The sequence below is a fragment of the Muscardinus avellanarius genome (assembly GCF_963383645.1).
Source record: "Muscardinus avellanarius genome assembly, chromosome: 2".
NCBI lineage: Eukaryota > Metazoa > Chordata > Mammalia > Rodentia > Gliridae > Muscardinus > Muscardinus avellanarius.
The window spans coordinates 63,958,104-63,973,660 of record NC_137787.1 but is presented as its reverse complement, the minus strand read 5'-3'; the positions used below and the strand labels follow the sequence as shown (position 1 = coordinate 63,973,660).

General features: G+C 51.3%; 2 protein-coding genes across 2 annotated transcripts in view; both read left to right on the top strand.

Moving 5' to 3' along the window:
- Window positions 1–4,625, top strand: part of METAP1D (methionyl aminopeptidase type 1D, mitochondrial) — a gene marked incomplete at both ends in the record, with an annotated part of 95,537 nt that extends 90,912 nt beyond the window's left edge. Inside the window, 4 exons of the mRNA XM_080690345.1 lie at window positions 960–1,057; window positions 3,403–3,450; window positions 4,346–4,424; window positions 4,547–4,625. Coding sequence (XP_080546471.1) covers window positions 960–1,057; window positions 3,403–3,450; window positions 4,346–4,424; window positions 4,547–4,625 — 304 coding nt within the window. The remainder of the gene's footprint in view (window positions 1–959; window positions 1,058–3,402; window positions 3,451–4,345; window positions 4,425–4,546) is intronic.
- Window positions 4,626–9,706: 5,081 nt separating this feature from the next.
- Window positions 9,707–12,204, top strand: DLX1 (distal-less homeobox 1; the record flags this gene model as incomplete). Its single annotated transcript, XM_080689257.1, has 3 exons — window positions 9,707–10,040; window positions 10,671–10,870; window positions 11,950–12,204. The coding sequence occupies exons 1-3, from the start codon at window positions 9,728–9,730 to the stop codon at window positions 12,202–12,204; spliced, it is 768 nt and encodes a 255-aa protein (XP_080545383.1). The 5' UTR covers window positions 9,707–9,727.
- Window positions 12,205–15,557: the final 3,353 nt, after the last annotated feature.

Below are 15,557 nucleotides of genomic sequence, written 5' to 3'. Positions count from 1 at the left end.
GAAGTAGAAAGTCATAATTCTAAATTGTAACTTTCTTCTCTGTTTAATTCCCAAATCAGTAGTTGTTTGCTCATCAGTTTACCCATAAAACCACAATAACCAGTAGGTTTTATAGCCTGCATCATAGTCATGCTCATCAATGTGTACGTGTGTGTGCATATTCACTTCTTATCTAAAGTGACCCTAAGTGCTTTACTGAGATAGATGGCTCAAACTACCGTGTTAGATATATACCTTCTTTCTTCATATATTCAAGGGAGTTGTAACAAGCATTTGCAAAACTTAAAATTACTTCAGAATAAAGAAAACATTAAACTGGGTGTGGTGGCACACACCTGTAATCCAAGCTGCTGGGGAGGTTGAGGCAAGAATTTATAATTTATTTGGAAACAGTCTCACTAAGTTGCTGAGAACCTCACTAAGTAACTGAGACTGGTTTCAAACCTGTGCGATCCTCCTGTCTCAGCCTCCCAAGCGCTGGGATTACAAGCGTGCGCCACCACGCCCGGCTCAAATAAAATTTTTTAAAAGGGTGAGATATGTAGCTCAGTGGTAGAGTGCTTGTCCAGCATATGCGAGGTCCTGGGTTCAATCCCCAGCAGGAAAGAATGAAGGAAGGCAGGCAGGCAGACAAAAACATTAATGATCCTAAATACTGATTTTTTGTTGTATGGTACTGGAGTTGAAAACCAGGGGCCTTATATCTCCCAGCTACACCCCCATACCTATTTTATTATTTTATTTGGACACAGGGTCTCACTAAGTTGCTGAAGCTGGCTTCAAACTTTTGATTTCTCCTGTCTCAGCCTCCAGAATTCTGGGATTACAAGTGTGTGTCACCACACCCAGCCTTTTTTTTTTTTTTTTTTTCAGAGAATATCTTAAAGTGATTTTCTTTTTATCTTAAGTGCACTAAAACTTATCTAATTTAATTAAATATATTTTGGTCATTTTTAAAGCCGCATAACTCACCAGAATGGTTTGCAAGTCTGTCCACATTTTGTGGGACATGGAATAGGATCTTACTTTCATGGACATCCAGAAATTTGGCATCATGGTAAGAAAATTAATTTGGAAAGCTGTTTATTGAGTGCGTCCAGATAAAGCAGTTTTGTTCCTAAAGCTCCTCATTCTTCGAATCCACATTATCTTACTGTGTGTGGGGGGGGGGGGCAGGTAGATATCTACTTCTTTTTTTTTTTTTTTTTTTGCAGGTCTGGGGATGGAACCCAGGGGCATTTGACCTCCAAGCTACACCCCTGCCCCATTTTTTTATTCTTTTATTTTGAAACAGGGCCTCACTAAGTAGCTGAGGCTGTCCACGAACTGCGATCCTCCGGTCTCAGCCTCCCAAATGCTAGGATTACAAGCGTACACCACCTCGCCCGGCTTCTACTTCATTCTCAGATCCCAACAGTTTCTTTCTTTTTTTTTATTTATTTTTATTCTTTATTTTGAAACAGTGTCTCCCTATGGACTCACTAAGTAGCTGAAGCTGGCTGTGAACCACAATCCTCCTGTCTCAGCCTCCCACATGCTGGGATTACAAGCCTGTGCCACCACATCTGGCTTAAGATCTCAGCAGTTTCAATCCCCAAATAAGGTTTGCTTTGATTTTTGTCTTCTGAAGGTAAAATGCATGGCTGGAAAGCACAAGGGATATTTGTCTAGAAAAACTTACTGAAAACGAAATGCCACTGCATCAATGTGCCAGCCGCAGGCACATATGACTGTTCTCTGTTTTTTGTTTTTTTTTTTTTTCTGCCCCCTTTTCTAACCGCTGACTGTTGTGGTTAAACTTCATTATGTCCTACACAGCGTTGACAGCTGATGTATTTAGCAGCATGTACTATTTAGTGATTTCTAGATTATGCCCACCCTTGTATTTCATCCCCAGAATCTCCTGTTTTTACTGCCTGGTGTGCACCCTACCGTTAGCAGGCAGGAGTGGGCCCAAAATGGTGGGAAGATTTGGGTTAAGATAGGAAGCAGCTATATGAAGGAGCCCCAGGGGGTGCACATTTGGACAGGAACCAAGGAAAGTTGGTCCTGGAACCTTGACCTTTGCACTTGAGGTAGGAGTGGCACCTAGAGGAATTACTGCCTGGAACCCATAGGGGATCCTAAAGACCCACAAGGACAGAACCCTTTTGGGTCAAGAGGTAGCTCAGAAGAGGTCTAGGGGAAGCTGATACAGTGGGGTGCACTGGTACTTGGGAGGCTTGAGATGGGGGGATCACAGGTTCAAGGGCAGTGTGCAGCAACTTTATTGAGACCCTATTTTAAAATAAAAATGGAGCCAGGCATGGTGGTACACACTTGTAATCCTAGTACTTGGGAGGCTGAGACAGGAGGATCACAGGTTTGAAGCCAGCCTCAGCTACTTGAGGCTCTCAGCAACTTAGTGAGACCGTGTTTCTAATTAAAATATAAAATAGGTCTGGAGGTATAGCTAGGAGACAGAAGGTCCCTGGGTTTCATCCCCAGTCCCACAAAATAATAACAATAACAATAATAATAAAAAGGGAGCAAGGCCTAGTGGCATATGCTTGTAATCCCAGTACTTGGGAGGCTTAAGACAGGAGGATCACAGGTTCATGGCCAGCTTCAGCAACTTGTGAGACCCTTCGCAACTTAGTGAGGCCTATTTCAAAATAAAAGATAAAATAGAGCCAGGGATATAGCTCAGAGGTAGAATGCCCTGGGTTCAATACCCAGTACCACAAAACAATAAAAAATGAAAAAAGGGGGGTTGGGGTATAGCTTAGAGGTGGAGTGCCCCTGGGTTCAATTCCCAGTACAACATGCACGCGCGCACACACACACACACACACACACACACACACACACACACACACACACATCTAGCTAAGCACAGGGAGAGCTTGTCAGCCTTATTTCCCCTCCCCAGTGCCAGATGTCTAGAGTTGAATTACTTGAAAATGGAGCCCCAGCCTCCTGCTCCAGACTGTACATCAGAATGCGGCCCTTCCTTTGCATCCTTCCCCCCAATTTTTTTCTCTTTGGGGTAACTTTGGGGGACAGAGACCCAGTACCACGTGAGGCCAGGAGGTCTAGCAGCATGTGACCTGGGTACACAGGAGGGGGTAGGAGGGAGTCCTTTGGGTGTGTAAAACACCTAGGCCATTCCTGCCAGGCCTTGGCAAACTCTTGGGGGTGGGGAGGCTTGACCCAGAGCACAGATGCTGCAAAGATTGAGGCCCAGACACCTGTGTTTAACTCCTAGGTACAGCCAGGAATCCAGTTACCTCTACTCTTTCTCCTAAAAGAAGACATAAAATGACCAACTTGTGAAAGCAGCCCCAACTCCCCTAATTCTTTTTTTCTCTGCCTTCCTAGTTTCTTATTCTTACCCCCACTCCATTTTTTTTCTTTTTACAGCCAATGACAATGATCTGCCCATGGAAGAGGGAATGGCCTTCACCATAGGTAAATGCTGAGACCCTCTTTGGGGAGTCTGTGTCACCAGCCTAGGTCAGCAGTCACAAGAACTAATAAAGCCAATCAGCATGATGAAATAATTCAGATGCATAGTAAATTGGGTTAAATAATATCCTTGAGCCTCATCTTCCTAAATCAGATGCTTGCCGACACATTTAGGAGATGCAACTCTCCAACCTCTAATTCTGTAACCAGCATAATGTGGTGTTTGGCTTTTTGTTTTGTTTTGTTTTTTCATTAACACCCAGTAACTAGAGGCCATTTCGTCCCTTGCTCCCTGTCAGCAAGTGGCGGTGTGCTCTCCGGTGGCCCACCCCTGGCGATGGTGTGATTGGTGTCGCCACCAAATTCCAATCACCTAGGGCCAGGAAGACCTCATATTTCTGACTGTGGGATTTAATGGAGAAGCAATTAGGGTGAAATAAGAAAATTGTTATTTGCTGATTAATGAACATTTTGAGCATGTTTTAAAATTTTAAATATTTTTTTAAAAACTGACTGGTATTTATAAGAGGGACTAGTGTTTGGGTGGTTATTATCCACGGGGTCCTAATTAAGGCTTGATTAAAATGCCCTTCTTTCTCTAAAAAATTACGAACTAGGCAACTTAATACATTTTTTTAATGCTGTAGCATTTCCTCTTCCTACTGTTAAGTTTGTAGTATACTATGTAAGCAACATCAATTAACAGCCCTTGCAAGATGACAACATGAACCCGTGGGTGAAGCACTCGAAGGGAGGGGGAACCTCCCCATTCGTTCATTCATTCATTCTCTCACTCCCCCTCTCTCATAACCTCTCCTCCTTGTGCTCATAATCAGCTGAAACAATGTTTGACAGGAATCTGATGAAATCACCGCAGTAAATACTTTCCCTCTTACAGAGCCAATCATCACCGAGGGATCCCCTGAATTTAAAGTCCTGGAGGATGCATGGACCGCGGTTTCCCTAGACAACCAAAGGTGTTTGCTTTTGCACTGTTGGTTTTAAATTGTTGGGGAAAGGGAGAGGGGTCAGCTGGCGCTGGAGCTGGGCTGCAGCTCAGCGCTAGTGCGCGACCTGACCACCTCTGTGTGGGTTTCAGGTCCGCGCAGTTCGAGCACACAGTCCTCATCACATCGCGGGGCGCCAAGATCCTGACCAAACTGCCCCACGAAGCCTGAGAAGAGGCCTGAAGGTCACAGAGGCCGGTGCCCTTTTACAGGCGGAGCGGCGCGGCGGGAGCGCAGTACCCTGCCCGGCACCCTAGGCGGTGGTGAGGGGCAAAGTTGGGGACTCAGATCTGAAGCCTGCAGGCGGTGGCGGCTTGTGGCCCTGCTCGGCTTCCCCGTGCATCTGTAGAGGAGTGGAGCTGCTTTCCTTTGGGAAAAACCACAATTTTTCGTTTTTCTTGCCCACACTTTGCCACAATTAAAAAAAAAAAATCAAACCATCAAGTTTGTGGTCCTTTCGTCTGATAGTTACAAAGGGGAGAACGAAGGTGGCCATTTTTAAGTCTCTGAACTTCCTTACATATGCGCAGAGAAAGAAAATTCTGTACCTGTTAGCTGGATTTTTTTAATCCTTTTGTTAACTGGCAGATTTTACATTGGCCAAGCCCTGAGGGTGCTTCCAGAGGCCAATCCCAGCAGGGACTCAGGACTCCAGCCCTTCCCATTATTTCCCCTTCTAGGGCTTTATCACAAAAAAAAAAAAAAAAAAATGAGCCCCAGAGCAGAAGCATGGCTTACAGACACTTCCTTCTCTGTAGACCCTGGGCCTGGCTCCTCTCTACAGTTTTTATAGTCCAGAAACAGAATTTCCTGATCCCCTGCAACCAGTCCTTCCTGGCCTTCCCAGGGTTTGGTTTGAGACCCTCCTCTGGCACTCATATCCTGGCACCCACACATGCATGCTGGACTGCTACCCCACTTGCCCAGATGTGAACAGTATCTGGCATTTGGTGACGGTTTAATCTCTAAGTTGACCTCTTCCAGACTGACCTTGCAGGGGCCCCAGAAGCTCGGGTATTCCTTAGGCCCACAGGACACCCACCTGAGGAGATGTGGGCATATATAAGATGAGGGCCTCATTTGCTAGTACTGGGGCCGGCTCTGTTAACTTCTCCGACAGGCTGGCAGCTCCATCCCGCTTCAGGAGCAAGGGTCCACCGGTCCAGCATGAGGCACCTCTCTCCTCTTACTCTTCCTTCCCAGGACCTTTCAAACCGGCTGCAGGGTGGGGAGAGACTGGCCTCTACCTTCCCAGGGAAGCCCGCCCTCTGGATATGGTTTTAGAAACATATCCAGGGAGGGTGTCTAACGGCCAGTGGTTGTATTAACTCTTGTTTCTTCTTACATGGGCTTTGCAAAGTTGCCATCAGCTTAGGCTCCCAAAGCTCTAAGGAAATGTGGGCACCTACAGTTGCCACTACAGATGGTGTTGGTGGCAGACTCGGAGCTAGACACCTAAAGTGTGTGTGTGGGGGGGGGTGTACAGAGCTGAGGACTCTGAGCAGGCTTTGAAAGTGATGGATTCCAGCTCTTCCTGTCTCAGGACCCTCTCCGTGCCCACCCCCCAGCCCTCTTGCTGGGTTTCTTCTGGCATGTAGAGTTTGGGATAGTGAGTCTGAGAGCTAGAAAAGATGAGAGAGGGCCTGAGGACTTATAAGACCTATAGATAAGCTTGCAAGGTGCTCAGAGGCTGAGGCATCTGCCCCCAACATTTGGGGTTTAGAGAGGAGCAGGTCCCAGCTGACTTTGGGAGGTTATTTGGTAGAATGATTTCACTTCTCCTCTAGAGCAATCAAATTCAACCGTTACTGCAGCTTCCTTAACCTGCAGATCCGTTTACTCTGAGGTTCCCTAAGGATCATTTTATTAGGACCACAGGATTTTTATCAACCACTGGGTGAACATGCTGCTCATGCAGAAATTACTTGGAGGTGGAGGTATTTATGGGACAGGTATATAATCGTATTTATTAAAATGAATAACCTAAAGATGTGTGGATGAAATCACACACACACACACACACACAATCTCCAATATGCAGCTCTGTAGGAAACAAATTTGAATTAGAATCAACTAGTTTAACATGCTTTGAAGTTCAGATTAGAAGTAGGTCCTAAAAATACCTCCTCTAATACCTCCCAGGCCCTAGGCCAGCTGAGGTGGCCTCCAACCTAAACCAGAGCAGAGGGATCCCAGACAAGTGGGGGTAGGCTAATGCCACCAGCCACCGGGTCCTGAGGTGACCCCAGGAAGTTCTATTTGGAATCCTGAACCTTCCGTATCAATGGGAAAATTTTGTTTCCTCTCAGAGTTGAAACAAAAATCTAGGTAAGCCAGCATTTTATAACAGGTGTGGGGTCCTGGACGAGATCCATTCAGGGATCACAAAGTAGAAAGAAGATGGCACATGAAGAAGGTCGGAGGTGGGTTGTCTGCCCCAAGCCCGAGGGCAGCGGCTCAGCCACCCTCCCAGAACTGCTTCTCTGGGTTAGGAAATAATTCTCTAGTGTAGACACTCCCTCACCTACATACCATTCAATTCTAAATTAAGCAAAGCCTTGAAACCTTATCCGGAGGGTGTGCGGGTGTGCGTGCTGGACCTTTGTCCCCAAGGTCCAAACAAGCCCCTTGCACAAAGTGGAAAGTCATTGATCTCGCTCAGAAGAACCGAGCACCCAGGAGACCGTTTCGAGGTGCCGCCCCCCTCAATTTCGTATGATAAACTGGCCCTGTGCGGCCCGGCCGTCAGGTTTCCGCACGCCTTTCCCTGAGCTCCGGAGACCACAGTCCCGCTTTCCCCAGCCCCAACTTCGACCCCGCGCCGCCGCGGCCATCACTTACGTGGGCAGAGCCCTCGAAGCGCGCGCGAGGGACCCGGGCTTGGGCGGCATCCGAGCGGCTGAGCCGAGCGCGCAGGACGGCACTCCACGCCCAAAAATGCGCTAGAAAGAAGCAATTAAAACCACAAGTGCGACAGGGAAATCGAGACGGCCGGGAGGCTCCGGGAGTTGTCTAGTGGCGGAGTCATTAACTGGCTGTTGCTACAAAGCCTCGCCGTGTGGTTTGGTGATTAGGGGGGGAAAAATCTTTTAAGCGTTGGCAAACCCGTTATTGGTTTGGAGAATTGGGTTGTTGGTTTTTTTTTTTTTTTTTTTTTTTGCTTTTGTTTTTCTCTTTTGCTCCAACGACGCTGCATGAAACATTTCTGTCCCCAGCATCGCGCCCTTAATCCAAAAGAGGAAATCCACGGACAGGCGCTGCTGCCACATAAGTTAAAAAAAAAGAAAGAACCCCCCTCTCACTAATATCTGTAACGACAGCAACGATGTAATTTGTTTTGAATGTTCATTTTTATTGGTGTTCCCTCTGCCAAAACGCGGTTGATTACAGAGGTTTGTCCCGTGATCGCTGCGCACTCCAGACGAGAAGGTGCGGCGGCGAAGGTTCAGCTCAGGCCAGATCAAATCCCCGGCTGTTTAACGCTGAAAGGCTGCGTGTTGCTATTAGTGTTAAATATATGGCTAATTATGCGTATGAAAATTAAACATCAGTGTTATGCTAATGGGGCGCCTTCAGCTGCGGATCTGAGCACTTGAGACTACCATTTAATCAAATGAATCAGTAACTAATACAGCTGCACGTGTGAACTTTCGCAAGATCATTTCCCCGTTCCCGTCACACCGCTAAATTATGAAAGAAATAATTATCAACACTTTCTAATTACCTAACAAAGTAATTTGGGATTCACCGTGGGGCTGGCGTGATGGGGAGCCAACAGCCAGCGCCGCGTGCGCCGCGTGGGGTGGCCGTGGGGCGGCCGAGGGGTGCCCTCAGGGTGGTCGGTGGGATGGCCTGTGGGGTGGCCGTGGCAGTGGTGTCGGGGGCGCGGGGGGGGGGTCACGGCCCTTCTATGCACTTTCTGTGCATAACACCCCAGAAGACAGAGGCGCCGGGGCAACTGTTGCCTCCGCCAGCCCGGCGCCCAGTGCGGGCTTTGGCCCCTGGAGGTGAGGAAGATCCTGGGTGGGTGACAAAGAGACCCGTCTGTGCGCAGATATTCCAGCTCTACCCTGGCCTGGTTTTGCAGCGGGTTTTGGTGTTCCCCGAAGACTCCTAGACCCCGCTATTCTCGCAGACCCCAGGAGGCCAGAAAATGACCACCTAGCGTTGGCGGCTCTCGCAGCCTGAGCGCGGCCCCGCGTCCCACGCTGAGCTGCGCCCTCGGGGCGAGTGAGCCCGGGGCGCGGCGCGAGGGAGAGGAGAGGGAGGGGGGGCGGGGAGGCCGGGGAGAGGGTGTGTTGGGGGAGGGAGGCGGTGCGGCCGCCTTTCCTGGGAGGAGAAGCGCGGGTCCCTGGCTCTCCACGCGCACTGCTTTAATCAGACCCTTGCAGCCACGAGCTGGAGCGGCCGGCTGGGCCTGGAGCCATGCGAGCTGGCCCCTGGGAGCGGCAGTGGCGGCGGCGGCGCGGCGGCCTTGTGAGTTGGTCCGGAGGGCCCCCCAACCCCGACCCCCGGGATGTGGCACCGCGGACCCGGGCCAGGGGGGCGCGGCCGGGAGGGCGCTGAGCTGGGCACAGGCCACTCCAGAGGACTGCCGTCCGGAGGCTGCCTTGGGCGCCCCCCCCGCACGCCCCCCCGCGACCCAGAAGCCAAGGCTTGACCCTCGAGCCGCCCTAGCTCGGCGCCGGAGTGGGTAGCGGGGACGAGAAGCGGTCCCGGGTTCCCAGCGTCGGGGACCGGCGAAGCGTGGGGACGGCGGGAAGGAGGGCGCCGGCGGGGACCCGGTGGCTGGTTTCTGGGGGGAAAGCGCTCAAGGGAGGCGAGAGGCTGCAGAGCCGCGGGCCTCGGAGGTCCCAGCACCGACGCCGCAGCCCATTGTGCGCCCCGCACGGCGCGCTCAGTTGCAGAGAAGCCCTGGCCGGGGAGTGTGGACCGGTCTCTCCAGAGGCCCGGCCGCCTAGCCCGCTCTAGTCCAGCGGAGCCCGAGTGTCTCGGACCAATCCCCGGTGATTATGCAAGACAGCGGACCAATCAGCTCCGCCAGCTCATGAATATTTATGACCTTGGCTGAGTCAAAGCTTTGAACCGAGTTTGGGGAGCTCGGGAGCATCATGCTTAGACTTTTCAAAGAGACAAACTCCATTTTCTTATGAATGGAAAGTGAAAACCCCTGTTCCGCTTAAATTGGGTTCCTTCCTGTCCTGAGAAACATAGAGACCCCCAAAAGGGAGGCAGAGGAGAGAAAGACCCACACCCAGACCCCGCGAGAAGAGATGACCATGACCACCATGCCAGAAAGTCTCAACAGCCCCGTGTCGGGCAAGGCGGTGTTTATGGAGTTTGGGCCGCCCAACCAGCAAATGTCTCCTTCTCCCATGTCCCACGGGCACTACTCCATGCACTGTTTACACTCGGCGGGCCATGCGCAGCCCGACGGTGCCTACAGCTCGGCCTCGTCCTTCTCCCGACCGCTGGGCTACCCCTACGTCAACTCGGTCAGCAGCCACGCGTCCAGCCCCTACATCAGTTCGGTGCAGTCTTATCCGGGCAGCGCCAGCCTCGCCCAGAGCCGCCTGGAGGACCCAGGTACGTGCGCTTGCCAGGGAGAGGGAGAGAAGGAGAGGAGAGAGGGAGAAAGGGGAGGGGGAAAGAGAGGGAAGACTAGAGGAGAGGGGCAGATAGAGGTGGGTGGGGGTGGGGAGGGCGAGGGAGCAGTGCAGGTTTCGGATATCACTCTATGGATCCTTGTCATAGCAAAGAAAAAATTTTTAAATCCGCCCAATTCACAACAATGTAGCGAAGGATAAATCCGAGTGCGTCTCCTGGCACTGGCTGGGCCTCTGAGCGGCTCGGTGCGCGGAGCACAGAATGCCCTGCTGGAAAACAGAAACCCACACGTGCACGTATTAGTCTCGGTAATTATTTATTGCGTAGCGCTATAAACAATGTATGCAATTAAGGGTAATTAAACCTCAACTACCGCCTGCAAAAATAGCAAACTTTCCCTGCAAAGGCAATAGCTGTGCTCTCGGGAACGGGCCCCATCCGGCCCGCCGCAGCCGGCCTGGCCCTCGGGCTTTGGGGGACCCTTCCCAGGCTTTCAGAATTTCTTGAACGTTCTCTCTGCCGTCCCCTGGGTAGCCTCTCGCTCTCGTCTCTCCGCACGAAAGGCAGTCCTGCGCGTTAACCACGGCCCCGCTTCTGCTGTCCCTCCAGGGGCGGACTCGGAGAAGAGCACGGTGGTAGAAGGCGGCGAAGTGCGCTTCAATGGCAAGGGGAAAAAGATCCGCAAACCCAGGACAATTTATTCCAGTTTGCAGTTGCAGGCTTTGAACCGGAGGTTCCAGCAAACTCAGTACTTAGCTCTACCCGAGAGGGCGGAGCTCGCGGCCTCCTTGGGACTCACGCAGACTCAGGTACCTCGCCGCCGCCGCTCCGCCAAGCCAGGCTTCCCGCGGCCGGCCAGAGCCCGGCTGCGTCCCTAGCTCGCGGGGCCTCTGGGTTGGGTGTGAGCGTGTGTCTGCGTCTGTGTGTCCGCCTCAGGCTCCCAGCGTCTCCCTCCCTCCCTCCCTCATTCTCTCGGTCCTAGCTCGGTGGCTGGTTTCTGCACACCGACTTGTCTGCCGCCTGGTCCCAGAACAATGCTTAGCGAGCAGCAAGGATTTCCCCCGACGTTTTGTTTGGGGATTCTGAGGTCACGCGTGCCCGAACAACTGGAACAATAGCCGAGGGACTTAATCCCTCCTTTGCCTTTAAAGTGTGTGGCTAATCACTCTGGGCTGGGCCCGCGTCTCTGTCTCCCTCCTCCTCCTCCTTACCGGGTGGCGTCGGGGATCTTTTCCTCTTTCTTCTCACCTCGCAAGTCCCAGGCCCTAGAGAAGAAACGAGACTTTCCTTCCCGGGGTTTCTCTATGACTTCGGGGAGTTCCTGGGCTTTCTGGCCACCGCTGGCGCGGATTTCCAACGTCCGGTCCGGGATTTGGATTGTAGCAGGGAAAAGCAAACAGACCCTAGGGAAAGGTTGGTTTCAGTCCAAAGAAAAGTTCAACAAAACCCTGTGGCCTCCTCAGTCAAGTCCCCAATTCACTCAAGGGCAGAAAGAGAAGGCGGCCCGATTGCAAATAAACTTCCTCCACTCCTATCTAGGTTTTTTATTCATTTATTGATATTGATTGATATTGGAAGTGCGTGTTGTGCAGGCGCCACGTCTTCCGCAGAAGGTAGCCAGGGTCCGACTGGGCCACCAGCAAGCAAGGTCTGAACACCCTGCGGGTCCCTTCCCACCACGCCCCCCTGGGTGCTAAGAGAGCAGGGCCTGCTGACCGGCGGCGGCGGCCCCGCTTTCCAGCCCCAGAGGCGTCGGTCAGGGAGCTACTCGCTTGGCAGGGAAGCGCAGGCTCCCTCTCTGACCTCCCGGGAGTCCCTTCTCTCCTCCCCGCGGTCTCGGTGGGCGCGGTGGTCTCGGCCTGAGTCATGCTGTTGTCCGATCTTGCAGGTCAAGATCTGGTTCCAGAACAAGCGCTCCAAGTTCAAGAAGCTGATGAAACAGGGCGGGGCGGCTCTGGAGGGCAGCGCGCTGGCCAACGGCCGGGCCCTGTCTGCGGGCTCCCCACCCGTGCCGCCTGGCTGGAACCCTAACTCCTCCTCCGGGAAGGGCTCAGGCGGCAGCGCGGGCTCCTACATCCCCAGCTACACGTCGTGGTACCCCTCAGCGCACCAAGAAGCTATGCAGCAGCCCCAGCTCATGTGAGGCGGTCCACCAGCACCCTCCGGCCTTCTTCCCGTCTCCCTTGGCCCGGGCCCCTTCCGCCTCCAGGTCCACCTACCCCGCCCATGCGCCCTGAGCCCGGAGAAGGGCCCAGAAGGAAAGAAAGAACGGTGAAGGCCTGATGCCCGCCGCCGCCTCCTCGGAGCCCTGGATGTCCGACCCAGCGACTCCCCAGCGCGCTCCCACCGCACCCTCGCCAGGGAGCGCAAGCAGCCACCCGAGACAGCCTGGGCCGCGAGACCAACCCGCTCACCCCGACCCTGAGACCCTCAGCTTCGCGAGACTGTCAGGAAAAGCAAAGCAAAGCAAAACAGTGTAGGGAATTCAAAAGCTCTTTCTGTCCCGTCCGTCTCGTCTCCTTGTGCTCTGTCCGTGCGCTGAGTCAAGGTCCTCATCCGTCTGTTCTTATTCTGCGGCCTCTGCAAAAAGTCACCAGGTCTGAGCCACACGGGGTCTGCCGGGACTCAAATCTCCGGATCCTGGGACGGTGGGCCCATTGGGGCCTTCTCCCGGGCCCTGCCTGACCACCTGTGTAGCTTGTTTGAGAACTGAAGGAAATTGGAGGGAGGGGTTTTATTTATTGAAAAGTGGACTTCCCCTGAGGCTGAGTGTTTGCCAATTTCAGGTTCCGTGGCGCGCAAAGCGCACTGTCCAAACATACTGTTTACCTTAAATGCACCCGGAAAATGAACAAGGAGGACATAGTGATTTTTAACGTATACAGTAACTTTTGTATTTCACTGGTATGAAGTGGTTGAAGCCAAATGATTTGCCATTTTTACATGTCTGTTATTATTAAAATAATAACAAATGAGAGAAAAATGAAGTCAACAGGATATTGTCATCTCCAAATGCTTGGCTGCTTTGCCTGGACAAGAAGGAAATTCTAATTTGGATGGAAACAGAAAGGACCAGTGGGGCAACAGAGAAAATAGGCAAAAGTGAGCAAGCACCCTAATTCAGGGGACTTTAAAGTGAGACAAAAACAGCTTTACACCAATAACCAGAGGTTTGACCACGGAATAATGCCAGTCACCACCCACACTGAACACAGTCTCCAGTGCAGGATCTAATAGCTGTACATATTATTATTGTTATTATTATTATTACTGTCCTGTAAACATGTTGCACAAGCTTAGACTTTTTCCGTTCTGTTGTATGTGGCTGTAAAACCCGATGCTTTTGTGAAATGAGAATCTTGACATTTTACTTGTGAAATTTGGAAGATGTGATCAATTGAAAAATCAACCGTGTTTTGTGTTCTCTATGTCAAAGTTTAGTTTTATATTGAGAATGTTAACTTATTGATTTGTATCCTGGGGAAAAAAGAACTTTGTAAATAAGTTATAAAGTTTCTTTGAGACAGTAAAATTATGGTTTCAAGAAAGAATTTCTCTCTCCTGTGCTGTGGTGGGGGGAGGGTGGCAGAGGAGGCCCCCAGGCCGGATTCTCAGTCTGGGTACTGATGGGGGAACAGCTACTTATCTGGGACAGGTTGTGGGTACCTGACTCCAGACACATCAGGATATCACCCCACGGCCTGTGGGGTGCCTCAATGGGCCTGTCTTTGCCTTGCTCCTCAGCCGCCAAGGTGTCTGATTCCTACCTGAGTTAAAGGGATGGAGACAGAGTGCCTAAGAGAGGGTCAGGGAAGGGGCTCAGGAGCAGGTACCTCAGGGCAGAGCCCAGGGCTGAGGAACCAAGAAAGTGGTGAGCATTGGCTCTGAGAGGAAAGCAGAGTGCAGAGGCACTGGGTCTGGAGACTGGGGTCCTGGAAGCAGACACCCTGCTGCATCCTCTAGCTATCACCGGGATCTGGCCTCCCAGCTTTTGCTTGCCCTGGCAGGGGCAAGAGAATGAGTCCACCAAGCCACCCCCTTCCCCAGCCCAGGAACTCCAGGGACAAGGCACAGTCCTAGGAACTACCCCCACCCCCCCTCCCAAAGCAAGAAAAACACTTTCCTCATGCTCAGGTTTTTTTTTTTCTTTTTCTTTTTTCCTCTGCACACCAAGAAATGGAGGTGCCGAGGCAGAGAGAGCCAGACTTAGTGGACTCCTGCAACCTAAAGCTGACCACATGCAAGCACAGTGCATCCTTTCCAGCCACAAAGTCCAGAAGCCAGCCTAGTGTAGGGCACCGCGGGAAGAGTTTGGGATTTAGTTCGCTCCAGAAGGCTCCTGCAGGCTAAACAGACTTTCCCCCCCCCCCCCCCCCCCCGCGGTCCCGCGCTCAGCCCTTTGCCTGCTTCCTGCTTCCCTTGCACCGGCCTTTGGACGTTGCTGCCCGTGCGGGCTGGTCCTTCTTTGCCGTCTCTACCTTCTCTGCCTTTGGGGGACCCTTTGCGGAGTGCGGCCGGGATCACAGCCTGGAAGGCAGTGATCTGTGTTGTGACAAGCACCCATTTTTCAATTGGTGCTGGTGAAAGATCAGATGTGTCGGGTTCTTCAGACGCCCTTTGGGAAGGGGAGGGGAGGACGTGGCAGGGGGGTTGGGGGTGGTTTAATGGAAGAAGCAGAGGAGGTGGTGCAGGATAAAACCGGGGACCCAGACGCCCATTCTGAGCCTGGAATTGGGGCTTTTCCTATCCAGGCAGCCCTCAGAAATAGCGCTAATGGTAAAGATCAGAACTCAGAGACCAGCGTGCACAAGAACCCAAAGGTCTCAAAGCAGAAAGGGAACCAATTTTTCAGGTTAGGCTCAGGAGCTTGGGCTGAGAGGCTGGGCTCGGTTCCCCCTGGGATATGTGATTTTACTAGGGGGCACATTTCTCGCACACATCTGACTCAGACCCCCCAGACAACAGACAGGGCCCAGCGGCTCAAGCCACAGACAAAAATCTGTTTGGTCAAGCCGATTTTAATACTTTGAGATATTAGCTTATACTAATTTAATAATCTCTTGCTAACAGTTCAAATAGAGAAATTATTAGTTTTAGCTCAAGGAAGGCGGTCTTTAGTTAGGCTCTATTATAATTATAAGCGGTTGTACTTTTAAAAAATGTTAATCTCAATATAGGCCTAATTAATGCTGCCTTGTTACTGACAAGTAGTTCATCAAATATCTGATTCGAAGATTTTCATAATGAGTATATTAATTAAACTATGAATAATCTAAAGGTGGTTATATTTAAACAATACCTCATTATAATGATTAAATACTGATTTCGAATATTATGTCTTAACAATTGTCACTTAGAAAACACAACCTTTCCTTATGTATGAGTCTGTAATGGCAAAATGCAATTTTGGGATTTTTTTTCCCTTGTTCAAAAAATGTGAACCTCATTTTAAAACACTTCTGAAATAGGTTACACACAGCTTAATGATTATCAAAA